The 19,963-nt window shown below is 28.3% G+C and overlaps 1 protein-coding gene across 2 annotated transcripts in view; it reads left to right on the top strand.

Moving 5' to 3' along the window:
* The window catches only part of LOC113554728 (fasciclin-2), a 152,011-nt gene extending 135,680 nt beyond the window's left edge, over positions 1–16,331 (top strand). Inside the window, exons 12-15 of one of the 2 annotated variants that reach the window (XM_026958691.1) lie at positions 1,378–1,447; positions 8,746–8,874; positions 12,532–12,603; positions 13,333–16,331. In XM_026958691.1, coding sequence (XP_026814492.1) covers positions 1,378–1,447; positions 8,746–8,874; positions 12,532–12,603; positions 13,333–13,417 — 356 coding nt within the window. In that variant the 3' untranslated portion in view covers positions 13,418–16,331. The remainder of the gene's footprint in view (positions 1–1,377; positions 1,448–8,745; positions 8,875–12,531; positions 12,604–13,332) is intronic. The other variant, XM_026958692.1, reaches the window with a different exon arrangement.
* Positions 16,332–19,963: the final 3,632 nt, after the last annotated feature.

The raw sequence follows: 19,963 nt of genomic DNA, 5'->3' as shown, positions 1-19,963 counted from the left end.
TAATGAGTTCAGATAATTTGATATCATGTTAACGTTGTATCCTATCTACATTTTTTTTTCGTTCATTTATCTGGAGAACCGTATTTCACTGTTTAATATTTATACGGTTCGTACAATATTTTACGTTTCTACAAGTGCAAGTGCAAACTAAAAGTTGCAAATAAGGTTTAAATTTGAACAATAATAAGTATTACCTATTATCTAAAATTGTTTTCAAAAATCATTCTTGCATAATTAAATCAATCAGTAAGAATCTTTACCACCATTTTGGACTCTAATGGTTTTATAATTGCTATAAACATAAGTAGGACACAGTGATATAGATATTCGACATTTTTTTCCTAGTAAAAATATTAATTCATTGAATTGTTGATAATTGTTTTCATCTTGTAGAGTTTTCCGTTTTGAAATAAATTAAAACTTACACCCTATATCGCATATTATTCATATTTTCGATCATCATATTCACAAAGAACATCAGATCATATAACTTCAGATAATTTCTTCTTATACCTACATATTGTAATTTTAATCTCACCTTTTGATATTTGATATCACATATTATCCAACTTTTCATCAGTGGTTTATCCTCAATTTCTGAAGAAAGTGGTAATAAAAAAACATAATCAAAATATAAAATGTATTATGATGTGTACAGAGATAACCTGTATTACTTTATAGATTAGTTACTAGATATTTAACACTTACACTAACTATATACATTTTAAATAGAACAATGTTTTACTGTACTATAAAATAATATGATCCAATAAAAGATGTAGCTAAACGGTTCATGTATTATATTATATTATATTATATCTGTTACTTTCATTCTTCAATTAAAGGAGTTATATTCGCATACGTATCATACATTTAAACGTGCTTCAAATATTAGGTTTCTTGCGTTTATTTTAAACCACCTTTTAGATACTATACGTATACTTTTACAAAACTTCTCTCGTTTAACACATAACGGAATAAAATATATCAGATTTACATTAGAATAAATATTTTTTAATGTCATATTGGAGTGTATTATTTAGTGATGCGCTATGGTATTTCTAATCATTTTATATTATGACACGTTCATTTATCCACGAAACGAAATGGACATGGATAAAAACGACATTGATCCTGTCAAAATATTATATAGATCCAGATCAGATCAGATAATATTACCGTTTTATATTTTCAGTATGTTAATTTTCAAAATCTTTTCACCATAAAAACACGCACCGAATAAGTTAAACTTTTATTTACATTAGAATAAGTGTATTACACGCACGGATACGCTTCGTCGTAGGCATACAATAATTTGATAATAGTATGTAATAATGTGTCTTTGTTTTTGTTTTTCATTTCATGCGCACTCCACAGGTATCTTATACATATTGTTCGGTATGTGCTGTCGGAAGAAGAAGAGGGACGAGGACGCAAAACTCGGAAGGTATGATTTTTTTTTTTTTTTTATTGATTTTTTTGGGATATTTTATACAAACACATAATAAACACTTTGCTGGTTACACTAATCCACCGGGTTTCGTTATATCCTAACACTGTACGTTCAATTTGTACGTGTATCTACGTAAGCTATAGCATATTATCATATCATATCATTTCATATATAGTGTACATTTTATACACTCGGATGTGCGCACTGCAGTCATCTACGCCGACGTACTAGACCGAGGCAGCAAGATAATCAACACCAACGCGCCACTTTATAGGTATACCAATTATATATGTGTGTGTATTATATATATATTGTTACCACACCTATGCATAGATTTTTTAGTGGAAACCCCGCAGATTTTGCTAATAATAAATGAAACGTCGTTATAACATAGATACAGAAACTTACCTAACCACTATCTTAATAATATGTATAGGACTTGGATTTATACACATTTTATTTTGTTAAAATATGCATGATAAAGTAAACACAGACATTAATAACAATTTCCAAACTATCGTTAATGGAATATGAAATTAATTCTAATTTTAAAAAAGATAGAAAAAAAAACTTAATTTACCTAGTTTTTATGTAAACTAAATCATTTTTGATAGTTCAACTCTTAAATAAAATATAAATCTGTACCTACCAGTTTAATTATAGATTTAAAGTGTATTTCGACTATTCATGTTTAACCCAAAATGAATGATTTAATAGAATGATCTTAAATTTGTAAATAAAACATGATGTATGGACACAACTAACTAAATTTATAAAAAGATATCAATATCTTATGTAAGTTATTTTTTTCGACTGTAAATTACTATACGTACATATAATATCGTATTTTCATATTAAAAAAACTACTGATTATTGAATAAATGGTATATTTTCCATTAAAAAATAACGTTTAAATCAAATTAAGAGTTACGAAAAAATAAACAACTTGCCATTTATTCGCTCTTCTAATTTAAACTTTAATAAGTTCAATAAAAAAAATTATGTTCGTTCAATAATTATTAGTACATTAATTATATTTTTACTCAAAAAACTTTCCCATTATTATGAAATCATATATATATATGATTAGTTCCCAATTAAAAATTAAAAGTTGACGGCTCAGAGTTAAGAGATTTTTGATACCAGGTATACGTTTCTAAAAAGTTCTCCGAAACAACGAAGTAGTAAAGTAAAATCCAGTGTTCGCATATATATATTTATATTATGTACATGTACAATCACGCATACACTAATTTCTCGTGTATTTACAATGTAGGTATATATACATTCACAAAACATTCTACCCCCTCAGTTGTGCTCTTGCCAAGGGTTATACCGAATCATAACACAGTAAGGCCATAAAATAATATTACAATAAATATCATAATTATTATATCAACGGGTTCGTGTATTGCATTTGTTTACTACATCAAGCGCATAACGCAAGAATATAGGTATATCGAGGGTTTACTGAAGGAGAGTTTTACTCAAGTCTTTAAATAGCTATAATTTTAATGAACTGTCGTTAAATCTATAGACTCAGATATACCCTACTGACTTTCACACTTACACGCGTCGTATGACGTATTTAAATGTTAATCGTTGCGGTTCAGTGGCGTCGATCGACTAAATTATGCATAATATGTGGCCTATATATTAGGGAAATGATATGTTCCAATAACCGTTTGATATAATATCATTATTTATCTATTGCCAATATATTAGGTATGAAGAGTTGGTGAGCAACGTATTTATGTATTGTTAAAGCGTAAACCTGATAATAATATCTTAATTTTTTACTTCATCAATGCCTTATTTTTTTAAGGTTAAACGTAACTATATAGTTTGCAGTCAAAGCTATGAAATTATAAATCACATACGTTGGCTATATATAAACTGCACTAGTAAAATGCACTGGTTTTGAAATATCCTATGCTGGAATGTAAAATCACTGCAATTAAACTATCGCCGTAACTCATTTCCTTGAGAATCTGATCATAGATCTTTTGAATATCGTCTCATCGTTGTAAAATCATTTAAATTAATTCCATACGATATTATGGTACGTGTACGTCAGAGATAATAATATATCGTTTTCTTTTTGTTATTAGTCTTACGATTTATATATATAATACATATATATATATATGTGTGTGTGTGTGTATGGTGCGCAGTTTAATATTCTGTTGGTAGGGGTTGGGTCGCACTGCAGGCGATATTTTATGCTTATAATTTTCATACGTTATTATACTAATCCCCAAAGTGTTAGTATATAATATGGACGGCGACGATCGACATCACCGCAGCGAGTAAAAGTTTTCCGTTGGTTTCGTTTTAAAGTCGTGTTAGGTACCTATATAAAATATACAACAAACGCGACCAAAGATGCGGAATAATAATCGTACAGGAAAAAGTTTTTTCTCTTACTTTTTTTTTTCAACTCTTAATCATTTTAATTTTAAACGGTAAATTTAATACGCCCCAACTGTGACAATAATATAATGCGACACCGTTTTTTTATATTATAGTATAATAACGTCGAAAGAATCATACCCGCCGTAAACGACGTTTCATTATTATTATTCATCATTTACACATATTATGACGTGTTTGATACTCGGTGTTCACCTAAATAGGTACATTGGTATATACATTTCAAGCCGTAAAGATTATCTATCCCTTATCCCATCTTTTAGTACCCCCTACGTCCCCAACGAAAAGTAAATCAACGCGTTTGATATAGTAAGAATATTTATGTATAGGTGTGTGTACATTATATATCATTTATGTTATATAAATATTGTTTTTTATTATTAATATAACGGTGTGAAAATAATATTAAGGCACAACTAACTCGTGTGCATTTACATAATTTACCAACAAGTGTGCGTTAAGATTATTTTGCTGTCTGTGGTGTATGTGTGTCTCATCATTTCGCATTCATCATACACATATAATATAAAACAACATCCATGTCGTTACTCACACGTCAAATCTGACCCTTTTCAATGAAAAGAAACATCATTTTTATTTCAACTCCCGCCCATCATATTTATGTGGTGTGATGTGCTTATATTAAATGTTTTGTGTGTATAATATATATGTTAAAGGTACTTATTAAATACTCACAATTTAAAATTTACCTGAATTCATTATATATTATATTATGTATGTATTAAAATTATATTGGAATAATACGCTATAGTCGAGGTGTCTGTCGATTTTTCGAAGTGTTTTATTTCTTATATAATTTAAAGTGTATCTATATAATATCATAGTATATTGTGTGAAAAAAAATAACCACTTATTTTTAACGAACTAACCGCTGTATTATTTTTGATTTCATAACTTTCTATGGTTTATGTTTGTATGTTTTTACTAAAATTTTGACACAAGTATTTGTAGAAATATAAATATCGCAAATATCGCATACTTACTTACATTGAAGTAATCGTTTTTTTCGTTCATAAGCGTTTAGAGTTTGTAAAAGAAGCGCAATCGAGAATCGCCTCATCTCAATACTTTTATTTAGTTCATCTAAACTTTAAACGCTTTTCTAAAGAAATAAGCTGTATTCGTTCAATTTTCGTTTAGGTGCATCGAAAAGAAAACGCTGCAAAGGCAAATATAAAATTAGAATTATGGTTCACGAAGTTCAAAAAATCTATACAAATTATTTATAAAAACTTTAAATTATATAAAAAAACATTATTTTCAACAAATCGAAAATCGACAGTAACGCAAATGAAATTAATTCTCAGGGGTAGTATTTATATATGAATAATATATAACCTCTACGGGGTTTTGGAATAATCTCTTTCCATATTCGTTGTAAGTCGAATATTTTTTATTCGTATTTTATAAGAAGGCTTACTCTCCGCCACCATATCCACTATTTGTGCTACTTCAGGTTTTGTGTTAAAGTATTAACTTGTAAACGTCAAACATGCACAATAAAATCTGTGTGTAATTATCGTTGCGAGCAAAAATCGATTGTAGACGTTTATTTGTAAATCAATTGTGTAACAAAAAAAAAAAAAAAAAAATAGTGCGCTGCCATTATTAAAATTTAAAATAAAAATGTGTACAATAATACTATAAAGATGATACGTATTATATTTTATACACTGAACCGTCGCTATACTTAGTTACTCCGGTGTAGCTGTTAACGAAGGTTTTGCGAGTTCAAACAACTATATAATGTATAGTATTGAGGATTATCTAAACAAAAAAAATCATAATAATACGTTGTTATTTGACCTTTAAAGCGACCACTGTTTATTTTGATATTTTTTTTTATCGTCGTTAACATACATACATATATGCATAATGATTATTTTACCGTAAATCAGTTGAGCATTATCTTGGAAATTCAAGAAATGTATTTTATAGAATTCAGAATCCATAATTTTATTTTTATTTTTTTACTAATTTCTTGTTTTTAAATTAACACATATTGGGTATTTAGTCGACATTTTCGGAAGCTTGGGTAGCTTAGCACCTCGTGTTTTAAAATCAGTGCCCTCATCATTGCATAGATCATAAAATAATGATAAGTCTATAGACAATTATAATTTACCTTATCATTAGAGAATTGTTGTTGAATGAAAATAGTATGCTCCGTGTTAGAAAGAGACACCTTCTAAGAGCATAGATAATAATATTATAATTTGCTTTCTCTCTTACACAAAAAATATCATAATATTATATAGTAGTGCTGATATAGCTATGACCTATCCATAATACCATTATTACATATGCATAATTCTTTTGTTTGGTATCCTCATAAATTAACATTTTATTGAACTGAACAAAATCAATAATAAATATCTAAGAATCTTTTCATTTTGGTCTGTAGGTGCTATATCAATTTAATCATCTATAGATAGGTAAAGAGAATTTAATATCTTGTTTGTCTATAAATTAGTACATGGGTCAATTGACTCTAATTTTTTTATTTCAACTACCTTTATCTGTTCCATCCTTTAATTCAAAGCATCTGTATACTTTTAAAATAAAATTCCGTGCAATTAATATAATATACAAACCCTCTTGATCGCGCTATGTACTGTACTAATAATTTATTTGATGATGATTTATTTATCAATAATTCTTTACCTTTTATAATAAGAAAATTGCATCATTATTTTAATAATTTTTTTTTTTTTTGTATTCATGTTGTGTATTCTGTTATTCATATATAATTTATTCTATATTCCTAGCACTTGAGGCGTTGAAATTATAAATAAATAATTAATTTGTATCATTTATTATATGAGTTTATTATTTCTAGTTTTTGTTATATATATTTATAAAGCGATATTATATACAATTACTGTTCAATTATGTATTAATTTTCTTAGTCCGTAATCACAAGATTAACTTAAGAAATAGCGGACTTCAGCATTTTAAATGTTTGCATTAAAATTGTGCTCTGATTTGCCGGTTAATGTCGTAAAATAGAATTGTTTTGTGTATACTGTTACTATATCAATTATTTTTGTTGTATTATATTTAGTTATGATCCTTTAAAGCGATACTGTATATTTCTCGTATTATTATAATGCGATATTATTACAGCATAGTAGTTTAAAAAGGTGACGGTTGTTCGCATTTATTATTATATATTAGTTTTTAATAAAATATATATTTAATGGTTTTAGATAACTAAACAATGTATTTTACATCTATAATAATATGTATATTTATATCATAGTTTGCGTATAAATTGCTTATTACGTGATTCCAAGAAAGAACCCATTTATATCACTTTGAAGGTTCTTGTTTTTTTGAATACCTAATTCATAATTTTATTGCTAATAAATTTCAATTTTTTTTTTTCAATAAGCTGTTTCTGAAAAAGTATTATACAATTAATAAGGTATATAAACGAGTTGAAAAACCCTCATACTGGTGAAAAGGCGACTAGAACTTAATATGCCTATTCAATTTTTTTATATTTTAATGATTTTTAATTATAATTGTATAATTTCACTGAGATAAGGTCCCAATCGTTTATGTTGCATAGGTATTTGTAGTCTGCGCATGTCTATGTATCAATGTGTGAATGTATGCGTGTGCACGTTATATTTTTTAACTATGTTATTAAACACGTGCATATACACGACAATATATATTTTATTATTATACTTATAAACACCCTTTGTTTTCCATATAACCTTGGCCGTTAAGTTATGTGTCCTCGCGTAAGTATATATATATTTAAAATTAATGATATGTGTGTTGTGGTTTTTTCCGCCCTCGAAAATAACACAAATATGAATTATTATTATATTATAATGTAGTGTTTGGAATCGTGAAATATTGATATTTTTATAACACACTTATAACCTATAACCCTAGGAATAAACATACATAAGTATTTTAACAAATAGTAGTAATCGGATAGGTAAGGTTAGGTTATATATTTTTTTGTATGATGAATTTTAGTCAGATATCGCCTACTCTGATATGAATATTGTAAACCTTAACAAAAAAATATTTCTTTTATATTACAATATTAGGTATTAGATATTACGTAAAAACGTATTTCCTATAGTATAATCTATTAATGGATTACTGATAAATTACATTAAAAAAAGTAAATGAAGATCAACACCATAATATTATAAATTACTAAATTTACACTTTTTCGTTTAATTAATAATAATAAATTGATATACTTATTCGTGAACATTTCAAATTGTCTGAGTATCTATATAGTACCTTTTATTAAATTCACACTTTTTTTAAGTAATATTACTCTTTTATACTTTTTGGTCATACCTATTATAATTTATCAATAACTATATTATAAAGAGTGTCTTTCCGTCGTTAACTCACTTTTTCTGATTCATTTTTTTAAAGTTCTTCCTGAATCGAAGATCTACACATATTTATAAAATAATAAAATATTATTTTAAGAGTATAATTAGTTTTTGTTTAATTAAATGGCTTCGTTCGCAATTCTTTTTAAAAAAAAAAAAAACCATTACAGCTAATTAAACAATATCAAACCGATATTATTTTTCAAAATTAGAATTATCGATGTTGTGTATAATGTGTATAATTAAATATTCAGTCGATAATAAGCTGTTAGAAAATTGATTCGGTGGCGATAACCGCGACGGTGAGACATTTTTGCTTTAGATTTGTATTATAATATATACTTACATGTTGTTGACTTGGTGGATATTTTGTCATTGTGTTTTTATTACCTGTGTTTATAATATTACATTTTATTGTTATTGTTATTGTTATTATTATTTATTCAAATCGAGGGCCGTTTTCAGTTTGTATGGATGGCGTTTTCCGTTGCCGTATTGCAACAACAGCACGGGCGAATCGTCCAGTAACGGAAACGGTTCTTCTTACACTTCCGACGTAGAGAAAGTCCCCTTGCCAGATATGAACTTTGTGTTGTAAGAAACGTGTTGTCTGTTTAATTAATTAATATTTTTGTTATTATTTAATTGATTTGGTTTGGTCGCTTGTATTTACCATAATATCAAAATCTTAATTATCAAATGCGTTATATTCTATACTTTCTATACCTATACCTATACCTATAACCTATATTATATTACTGTTATGTAATACATAATACTTAATATTAGGTACTGTGTTTTTTAACTGCGGACAAATTAATGAAAAACCATATGCGTTGCAAACAGAAATATTTCCCTTCAACTTTTTCAAGACTTAAGATACGTTACCAATCTTATTACTTAAATCATATTAATAGGAGGAGGAATTATTTAAAATATAACTATCTTGGGATAAGCAATCGAAATCCCAAGTAAGTAAGCAAATATTAAATGGAAAACATTAAAAGCATAATACTATTAATTAAATAATAATTTTTGAGATTCGATCTTAATATAGTCATATCTAGTAATTTCACCACTCAGAAAATAGTTGATATTAAGTACAAAGATAAAATAACTTATATTTTATATGATGGACTTAATGTTCGGAATTATAACGTCCAAATCGAAACTTGTAGTTACTCGCTTGTATGTCAAAAATAATTTTTAGAAACTACGAATCTGGGGAGTTTTGTCCGCAACTATAATAACTACAATACAGCCTGCTATAATATTATTATTATGTATTACGCCTGATCTTTTTCTTCCTATCTCTCTCTCTCTCTCTCTTATCTTCCTCCCGTTTGTGTTGTGTGCGCCGCCTTGTTTTTTTTTTTTATGTATTTAAATTATTACAAAAATATTTTTGTACCAATTCTTCTATTTTGTGTGCGTTGTGTGAGTGGTTTTAATTTTTTTTTATTTTGTTTTCGTTCATCGTGCATTTACGTTGTTCATGCGATCACGAATAAAAATATTTGCTGCGTGTTTTGAGACTGATAAGCAACTAATTTGAACGATAAGCGACTTGATACGAAACGATGCTATAATAATAACATCTATATTATGTTTGTATCGGTAACATTATAACTCATAATATGCACCTACCGTAGATCTCGCTGCTATATAATAATATGCTATAATACTGTTATCTTCTATATACGCCTGCTACAGCTAACACATCATAAATGCGTTTAACATAATAATAATATAGTTTATAATATTATACAATGAACATATAAATTTGAATAATTTTGTACACTTGACATGATGTTAATGGCTTTGGTTTAACACCCTAATTACTTATAGAACTGTTCAATACGCAAGTGCCTACACTTCAGCGACGGACCTCGCGCGCTCTTCAAATGTCGAACGTCTGTCGTACGCGGCGACCGACGTATAATAATATCATTGTTATTATTATTTTATATACACTCGCATTTATTATATATTAATATAACAACACTGCTAAAGCGCTATGTATGATACAATATACAAACTATAATAAGCTTATATTATAAGCTTTTAAGTTGTTTTAGTATTATATATATATTATAATGATATACACTTAAGCCAATTACCTGTCTGCTGCAGACTAACTCGCTTTAAATTAATTTTTTCCCGCTTTTGCGATTTGTAAAAAAATGTTTGGTGTTTTTTTCCGAACACATGCCAACGTGTATACCTCTATTATATTTACATTTTTTACGATGTAGAATATAATATTGTATACACTATATACGATAAATAAATAATATATACATTGTTATGAATCTATACATAGGTATATGTACGGTAATGCCATAGGTCAGTGGTGGCGCAAACTTGGGGGCTCTGTAAGAAATTCTTTGTGTACACATAGTGATTTTTTAAAAGACGTGATTCATGAAAAACCCACCTTGTGTATATAGGGTAGTGCTGGGCAACCGTGTTTTTCCTTTTTTCTAGTGCCTTTAAATGAGAAACACGATGACCCAATCAGTATAAAAATATAATTTTAATTTTAAAATACAAATGCAAATGCTTATTTTTACCATTGAAAATATATATACATATTACTTCTACATATTAACGCGGGTTTCGGCATAGAAAGTCAAGCCTGATAAAAGCAGAAAAGTCTTGGATGATTTTAAAATATAAATATATAAATAATTTGCAAAACATTTTTACAAAGACTATAATATAAATACTAAACTAGAAATGAATTAACAAGTCTTATTATGTATAACTTAATATAGCTACACAACAAATTAATTTCCTATTCTTATTAGTTAAACTTAAATTTATTAAATATTTTAATTTATAGTTTATATCTCGACTGACCATCGTGTTTTCTAATACTGTTAAACACCTATCTATAGGTATTTTCAATGAGAAAAGCTAACTTTTTACTAATGATCATATTTTTGATTTAATATTGCGAACTATCCAAACTCGTAAAAAATTTGCAACTATAAAATATTATGAAAATTAGTGAAAAAAAACAATAAAATACGTCTTTTAGTGATAAGAATTTTATATCCTCCTAAGTACTCAGCACTTAAAATTATGATGTATAAAAACATTTTTGACTGGTATAATGAGTGACGTTAAAATAATCGCCTTGTATAATATACATAATATAAATTCTCGATTAAAGCAACATAATTACAACGCATTATAATATACGCACGTAATAGGTACGCCGCTTATAAACATAATATAATTTTGGTCGTTGTAACACAACTTAGGTACATGCAGTCTGTTGTAAACATTATAATAACTATGTGTAACTTGTAAAGACTATAGGTGCGTTTAACACTAAGAAAAAAGTTTGTGCCACCGCCACCTAGTGGTAATATACATGATATATATATTGGTATTATATATAGTACTTACACATACATTATATATACAGAGTGACTCACCAAGCACGCTCACCCCTTTTCTTCTTTAGTAACAAAGTTATTAAAAATCTGATTTTTTTGAAATTTTTAATTATACTTAAAGACCATATTTTCAAATACTTTAAATTGTTTTATATTACCTTAAGACAGTCCTGTGGAGAAGCAAATTTTTGTTTTCCAAATAGTTTTTAAATAAAAATTATTTAACATATAATTTATCTGAAAATGTTAAAATCAAAATTCGAACTAGTATTTTTTGAGTTATTTTACTTTTTATCTACTAAAGATGATAAATCCATATTAAGGGGGATTAAAAATACAGAGGTTTTAGTTATTTGACAATTATAGTTATATTGATCTATCAGTATTTATAACTTATAAGAATAGTTAGAATGAATAATATAGATCCAATATTGTATCTATTTGGTATTTTTTTTTAAACCATTTTTAAGGAATTTTAACCTTAAAATAAATATTTCAATAATTGAAAAATTACTCGTTGGAACTTTGAATTTAATATATATATATATATATATATATATATCAATATTTAAAACAATATATACACCAACTAATTTACAAGTACGAGTATTTTGTTTAAAAAACTTTATGTACAATTTCAAGAATCTAAAAATTTCAAGTATCAGAATTTAAATAAATTCATTATTAAATTAAAAAGTAAGGATTTAAAATGCTTGATAAATTACTCTGTGTATATAATATATGTATTATACATATATAATGGTACCGTCTTATATAACATGATTTAAACGATTTTATTAAATGAGTGTATTATATAATATTCGATTTACGTGTTGTTTTCTAGCGAGGGAAAAGAACTGTTGACCAACGGAAACACCTATCAGAGCAACAATTTGCGCATTGAACCCACCGAAATGTAAGTATATATGAAAAACGGCATTCACAAATAAAATCGTAAATCCTCACCTCATCGAAGGTTCCTGGTTCGATTGTCCAGATGGCCGTTTGTTTGATTACATATACCTCAATCATACCATCCTGTATTCGCCTCCACCCCTTCAAACACACTCATTCACTACGTGGGGTCGTTCACTGCACCGTAAGGTTAGGTTAGGCTTCCGAAAACAGACCTGCTGCAGATATTTTTTTACAACAAAGTTTGCGTGCCGTCGTTGAATTATTATTATTGTAGTTTTCGTTTTATAAATTACAATTTAATAATTCAAATAAATTAGTCAGGAGCGACTAATCGGGTAGGAATTCGTTGCATGCCTATTATACGTAATATCTATATCGACTAAATCGGACAAATCGCCCAATTACATATTGAACTTGGAAATACTGTCGAAAATTGCTGTATGTTTTTTATTAACGTCTGATAAAATCTAACTCGGATTTTATATCAATTATTTCTCGACCGACCATCGAAACTAATTTAAAACTCGCGTTTTTTTTTACTACGCTATATTTATACGTTGTAATAACACGTACGAGTATTATTTTGCACCTCTTTCCAATAACACCTACGTGCCTGTGACAAAAATCGACCGCTCGAAGCCGACGAATCTAGCCACCGTAGTAAATTAACAATAATAACAGTAATAACATATAATTAAACCGTCCGCCTTTTGTCCACATTTCGCAGGCTAAAAAAGGACACCGAGGTGGAGTACGACGTCAAACGGTCCGTGTCGCAGACTCGTTTCGTCGGCAAGGATTCAGCCGTTTAAAAACGGGCGCACGCGAACCTAAACCAATCCGACGACGATGACACGATTGCACGATACTCCACACGTATTCCGCGTAAAATGCACATTACAACGGCGGCGGTGTATGCGGAGTGACGTTTTCACGACTGACAAATATATTTTGAATAAAAAATTCTTAACACTAATAATATATTATTATGATAAACGCTATAATATTATATTATTATGATTGGGGTGTATAATTATAATTGTACGCGAAACGATTCGAGTTTGACCGACTAAGTTTCGCGCCGCTCTAGCATTTATTTTATGTAATTATTATTATTATTATTATTATTACCGTAGCATTTTATACTACCTAGCAACTATACTATAATATATAAGTACTACCTATTATGTTGCTACTACATAATATTTTTTTTATCATTATTATATTATACACAATATACATTTTACTTTTATTATTATTACTAAACAATGTTTACTATTATAATATAATATAATATTATAACTACTGATATCATATATTATATACCGCTACTACCATGTAAAGCATTCGTGTCGTGAACCCTCTCCCTCCGCTCCGATTTGTAGATAATATTTTCAATGTTCTATTTTTAAGTGTTTAGTATTAAGCATTATTAATTTTTATTATTTTATTTTATACATTATAATATGATAATAATTAGGTACCTATACCAATAACGATATTTTGAACGAATTTTGATCGAACAATAAACTCTCAACGACTCGGGTTGAAAACTATCACAATATAATAAACCCTTTTAGTGTTGTCCATTCGTACGATTCAATATCATTCCGAACCATTTTCGATACCAAAAAATAATAATAAATACACATTTGCAGCTGTAAAAACGCATGATTTTAAAGAATTTAAATACAACTACGTCATTTTAAAAAATATTATCCCTGTTCGTGTACACCAAAAGAATGTAACCGATAACTGTGTGGCACATAAATACACTCTGCTGGATTTTATTCGAATCCGTTCGTTTTTCTCGGTCGAATCTCGGTGTTTTGAAAAAAACAAATCATTACCTAGTACTACACGATTTTTTTTATTTTTGCTTTTACAACGGACGTGATCCGCCCAACGTTTCGGTTGTTTGATGCTGCTTTGTACTTAATAATAATATGCATTTGTCGTGTAAAGATTATATTATAATATATTATGTCTTAAAACTATTTTCGTATTATTGTGTAACGATCGTTTGATTTGATGATTTTTTTTTTATTATTATTACTATTTCTTAAATTTGTTCCTACGTACATAATTTTTTACTTTTTTTTTTTTTTTTTAAATTTAAATTGTGTGAATATATTGTCTGTCGTAAAATAATTATTTTATATAATATGTATATGATAATAATATTATATATTTTGTGAAATTTTTGTGATTTGGTTTTAAGTCGATTGGTCGACTATAAACACTATGAAGTTCTCTATTATATTGCCATTTAAAGTAATTAAAACATAATAATATATATATATATAAATATATAAGTTTTGGACTAAGGACCACTTGTGTGGTTCTTACTCAAACGTTTTATGGTTTTGATTCTAAAGGCTAAATTACATCTCTCCGTTTATGTTTGTTATCGCGTAAAACGGCGCTGTCCCGTCTTCCGATAAATTCGAACAATTTAATCATTTTCATAATATTATGATGTATAACACTTCTATATTATACAAACTCGTTTTACACCTTTGTACTATTACCCAAGTATAATATTATTATGGTTTTCGAGGCAATTTTTTTTTTTTTTTAATACGTGTTTATCGGCCATTTATTTTATACATTATTATTATTTTTGCGGAAAACTAAGAATTACCGAATGAAAAAATTTGTTTATAAAATATATATTATATAAATCAATCCTAATTCGTATTGTAAATTATGTATATTATTATATTTAAATTTACTGTGAAAAATGTATTATTGTTTTTTTTTTTTGATTTAAGATTTATATTAGCGATCATTATGTCATCGATCGCCACTGCCTCGGCTGCCATCTTGACATTTTTATTTTTTATTTTTATTATTGTGACGAGTGAATTTAATAATTCTGTAAAAACGATTAAAACATAATATTATAATAACATGTAATGCTTATGATTCATTTAATAATTGTTAATTTAACACATTTACGCAATTCAATAATTTCTATTGACTCGTTTGAAAACCGTCAATACGTGTTATATTATGCTTGTCAATTTCGGATTTCAAAACCGACCTTTTAACCATTTTCCACCCTGTGCTTACATAACTCGATATCATTGTTGTTGTCTATAATAATAATAATATCTGCAGCGCAGTGTACGGTCATAATATAATAATATGAACTAGCATCCTCTTCCGTTCAGCGGCGCGTGTTTGTCTTTCGATGTGCGTAAATCGTTCAATATTATATTTTACACCCACCGTCATAGTGCGCATCGTGTCGTTTGTTATTGTTCACCGCTGCAGCGGCGTTTTCAAAACATTTCGCGCTGAGAATAAAATCGCTGCAGGTAAACGTTCTACAACGAACGGTTTCTATATTGTTTTTCATAAATCTCATTGGATGTGTAAAGTCTTTTGCGATTTCCGTTTGATTTCTCAATAATAATATTCTTTATCAACTATACCTTCGTATATCATGTCAGTACGTGTTACTATAATACACTCTCAAAGATTTATTTTTTTTTCGCGCGGACGACGTTTTATCACGTATGAACGTGCATTGTAAATAACATATTATATTCTACCCGTAATACTATAATAATAAAAATAATATATATTTTAATAATTAACTATTATATATAAACATGTGTTACGTTTAAGTGTCAGCGATATGAACAATAATTATAATATATTTGTATGTACGTAGGTGATATATATTATAATACTATATATGTAATTTACCAATCGTCTGCCTCTATACTATAATATATTAATATATATATATATAATCATGATATTTTTTGTCTGCTGAAATACACATTTTTTTTCGTGAATGTGAAAAAGAGGTTTTTTTTTTAATTCCTTCTTGTCCTCGGAGTCCGTCATTAGTTTTTACGGTAATACACACATTACATTGGTGCTCAACAACAAAAAAAAAAAAAAAAATAAAAAACGAAGATCACGACGAGGTTTAAGTAATTTGACAATTGTATGAAATATAAGACGTATATACTATATACGTGGTATCTACAGAATCGGTCGGTAACAAGCAGTTTCATCAGTGCAGTGGTCACCTTTTGACTCGACTATAGGCATTACTTATAAAGGTACCTCTTAACTATTTCGTTTATCACGTCACGCAGTGTACCTCTTTTGGTTGGTACTTACCATGTTAAAGTTTACCATATTTATTACGTATTGTAAGTATGGTATAAGGCGTGTATCTAGCCAATTTCAATAAATAGCCAGATAACCTTATGAAACGCCAATTTTTTTATTAAGAAGATAATAAGAAACGGTGGCTGGTAAATTTAGTTTCATTAATTTCAGTTTTAAAATAAAGCTTTTTTTCGTCATATTTTTAGATGTACCAACAGGCTAGTGGGTCACACATATATAAGTGATAATTAAATATTGTTTGTTACGTTTCGATTTTCACGTAGAATACAAAATAATTGTAATAAAAGCCATAGTAAATATCAGAGCTTTTTTGATCTTGTTTTCAATTATCATAGTAAAGATCTGAACCACGCTACTTTTTCGTATTTATATAGACCACACAAAACTATAAATAATTTTAAAATATCCTACCAATAAACTCAATAATTTATAAAATGTTTATTTATTTATTTTATTATAATATAAATCACGATAAATTACGAATACTTTCGTTTTAACTGAAGTGGGACCAACATAAAAATATATAATTAAGATAGGCCCGGTTGGTGTAATTAACCGCCAATGTAAATACATTAAAAAATCGACAGTACAGACATATATTTCTCTTATTTAAATAGTGAAAGTTTGACTTTATGACTTCTTCTAATGGAGGTGTTAATGCTAATTTTTTCATATTTTATGTGAAACGGTTTTCAAAAAAAAAAACAAATTATAGACTTGAGGCTTCCATTTAATAATTATTATACTTATTATTATTTAAGTAGTACCTAGGTAAAGTACTGCACACATTATGATTTAGTTTTTTAACGCATGAAGAAAGTTATAGATTTTAAAATAAACATCGAAAGTCTAGGTAAATTGATTGGTCGATTAGTCCAAACAAAAAAAATACAAGTATCTACTGCCCGATTTTGGTTCAGGGTATGCAACCATTTGTGTTTGCCCGACGATAGTTATTAGGGTAAGCGATCAATCGTGACAATAATATTGTCAGACAAGGGAAGCACTTATATGCACATTATGAAATAAAATGGATTTTCCCTAAATAAGTGTAATGATCGCGGTGTGGTTCAGAGACTACAGGTTAAATTAAACTTAGCATTTTACGACAGGCAGAATTCAGACGTGGTCCATTCCGTGAGCGTCATAACAAATGGACCGTGGCGGCAAACGTAATCACTCCTGTGGAAACTGGCGAGGTTACGCTTTATGTACTGGCACCAATCCCGATTTCAGGCGATTGTTGACCCCGTGTATAATTTATACACATTGTTAATGTAAACTGCCGTTAGCGATTTTTAACTTTGTAAGTATGCTATACCCATTACTTTTACAGACTGACGGAAAAAACTAAGTTGAATCTAACGGACAATCAATCTAATTAAGTTATTAATTTAATTATAAAATTTATAAGCTAGTTTTTGATAAAAAGTTTTAAAGAAATTAACCATTTAACAAATTAATACCCACCCTTGATAATAATCATAATATAATTTTTATAATAACGACGACAGTGTCATTAACAGTAAGATTATTTTACTTACCGCCTACCGAGTAAAAAATACTTCATTGATTAATAACTATTATATTATACTGTTCATTTTTAAAATAATTATCTCTCAAGAGAAAAGGATTTTTTATTAAATATATACGACTTATTATGAGGCCGGTCCACTACACTATCCGTTTATCCATCCACGAATGCGATTTACCGGATTGTGATTTTCCAACCGGACCATCCGTTCGTTTTTGTCTATATACATCTAGATATCAGCGTGAAGTGCATTAAAAGAGGATGATGTGAGCTGACCTTAACATAAAACCGAAAAGCGGTGGTGAATCGGACCGTTTAGAGAACCGTGAACTATTGGAGCTTTGACATGAATTCTAGAACATCGAATGGCCTTTTCTTCGGATACCCACGAGAACAAAAGTATCCCAGCTAATCGATATAAACCGGAGGGGGCTAAGAATTCATTTAAATTCATTAAAATCACACAAATCCGACAAACAGGGTGTCAACGAGGCAGGCTCCTTCGCCTTGTATCAAACGACAGGTGACACGAAAAGAAACAAGTCGCAACAATTATATCATGTTGAAAAAATTGATGTGTTAAGCTTGCACGGTTTCGATATTTCGCTAGCTTAAAAAATGTATGTCATTATATTAGGTATCTTCAATTGACATTTAATGCGGACATTAGTCGTCATACTTAAAGGCATTTTAGTATTTTACCCAAATTAATTGGAAACATGATTAACGCCTCTAAAAGCTCTTTAAAAATATAATATTCGCAACATATACAATTTAAAAAATCGTATTTGTGTTTAGACGACCACCTTTAATGTAATTCAAGATTCGTGACATACGTTTTTTTAACGATAGTCGATTTTTTAATGATAATATCATACATTTTTGAATTAGTAAAACGTCGATAGGTACCTGGCCTTAATAGGACGTTATACCCGCATGTGTTGTCTCTGTCTTACTAATGTAGAGCATAGCAAATTTTCGTTTAGCAGAACACATTTTGTGATTTTAGCTTTAATGTTAGAGTAAATTTACCTATTATCAAATTTAAAGCTAAGGATATTATCTAGGACATCTCAAAGGCTTTTATTGATATCTTAATTTTTAAATGAGTTATGGTTATGTAAAATATTAAAACTTTAAAATGCTCGTAACTCTCTTAAAAATTAAAATACCAATAAAGGCCTATGAGATGCCCGAGATAACATTATTACCTTTAAGTTTGATAATAGGTAAATTTACTCTAATATTAAAGCTAACATCACAAAATGTGTTCTGCTGAACGAAAATTTGCTATGATCTACATTAGTAAGACAGAGACAACACATACGGGTATACCGTCCTCTTAATATTATTGCTTCAAATACTACTAATACACTATGTGATATTGTGATAATATGCTGATATGATAATTCAATGAAATAAAACACAGAAATTGTAAACAGCGATATTGTCGAATAATGTACACAATAATGGCGCAACCAGAGGGAGGTCCCGGTTCCGGACCCCCACCTTCTTGAACCGTGCAGTATCTTTCTAAAATAATAAAAATGTTTGACAAAATATCTTTATTTTTTACATTTGAGTATCATTCAATTTTACATTATAATTATTACAATATTTACATTATTCAAACAATAAAATAATAATTGAAGTCGCTTGTTACTTTAAA

Source organism: Rhopalosiphum maidis, chromosome 2 (genome assembly GCF_003676215.2).
Source record: "Rhopalosiphum maidis isolate BTI-1 chromosome 2, ASM367621v3, whole genome shotgun sequence".
In the NCBI taxonomy this organism is placed as follows: Eukaryota; Metazoa; Arthropoda; class Insecta; order Hemiptera; family Aphididae; genus Rhopalosiphum; species Rhopalosiphum maidis.
The sequence above is the reverse complement of the archived record's forward strand: the minus strand, read 5'-3'. Positions and strand labels throughout refer to the sequence as shown.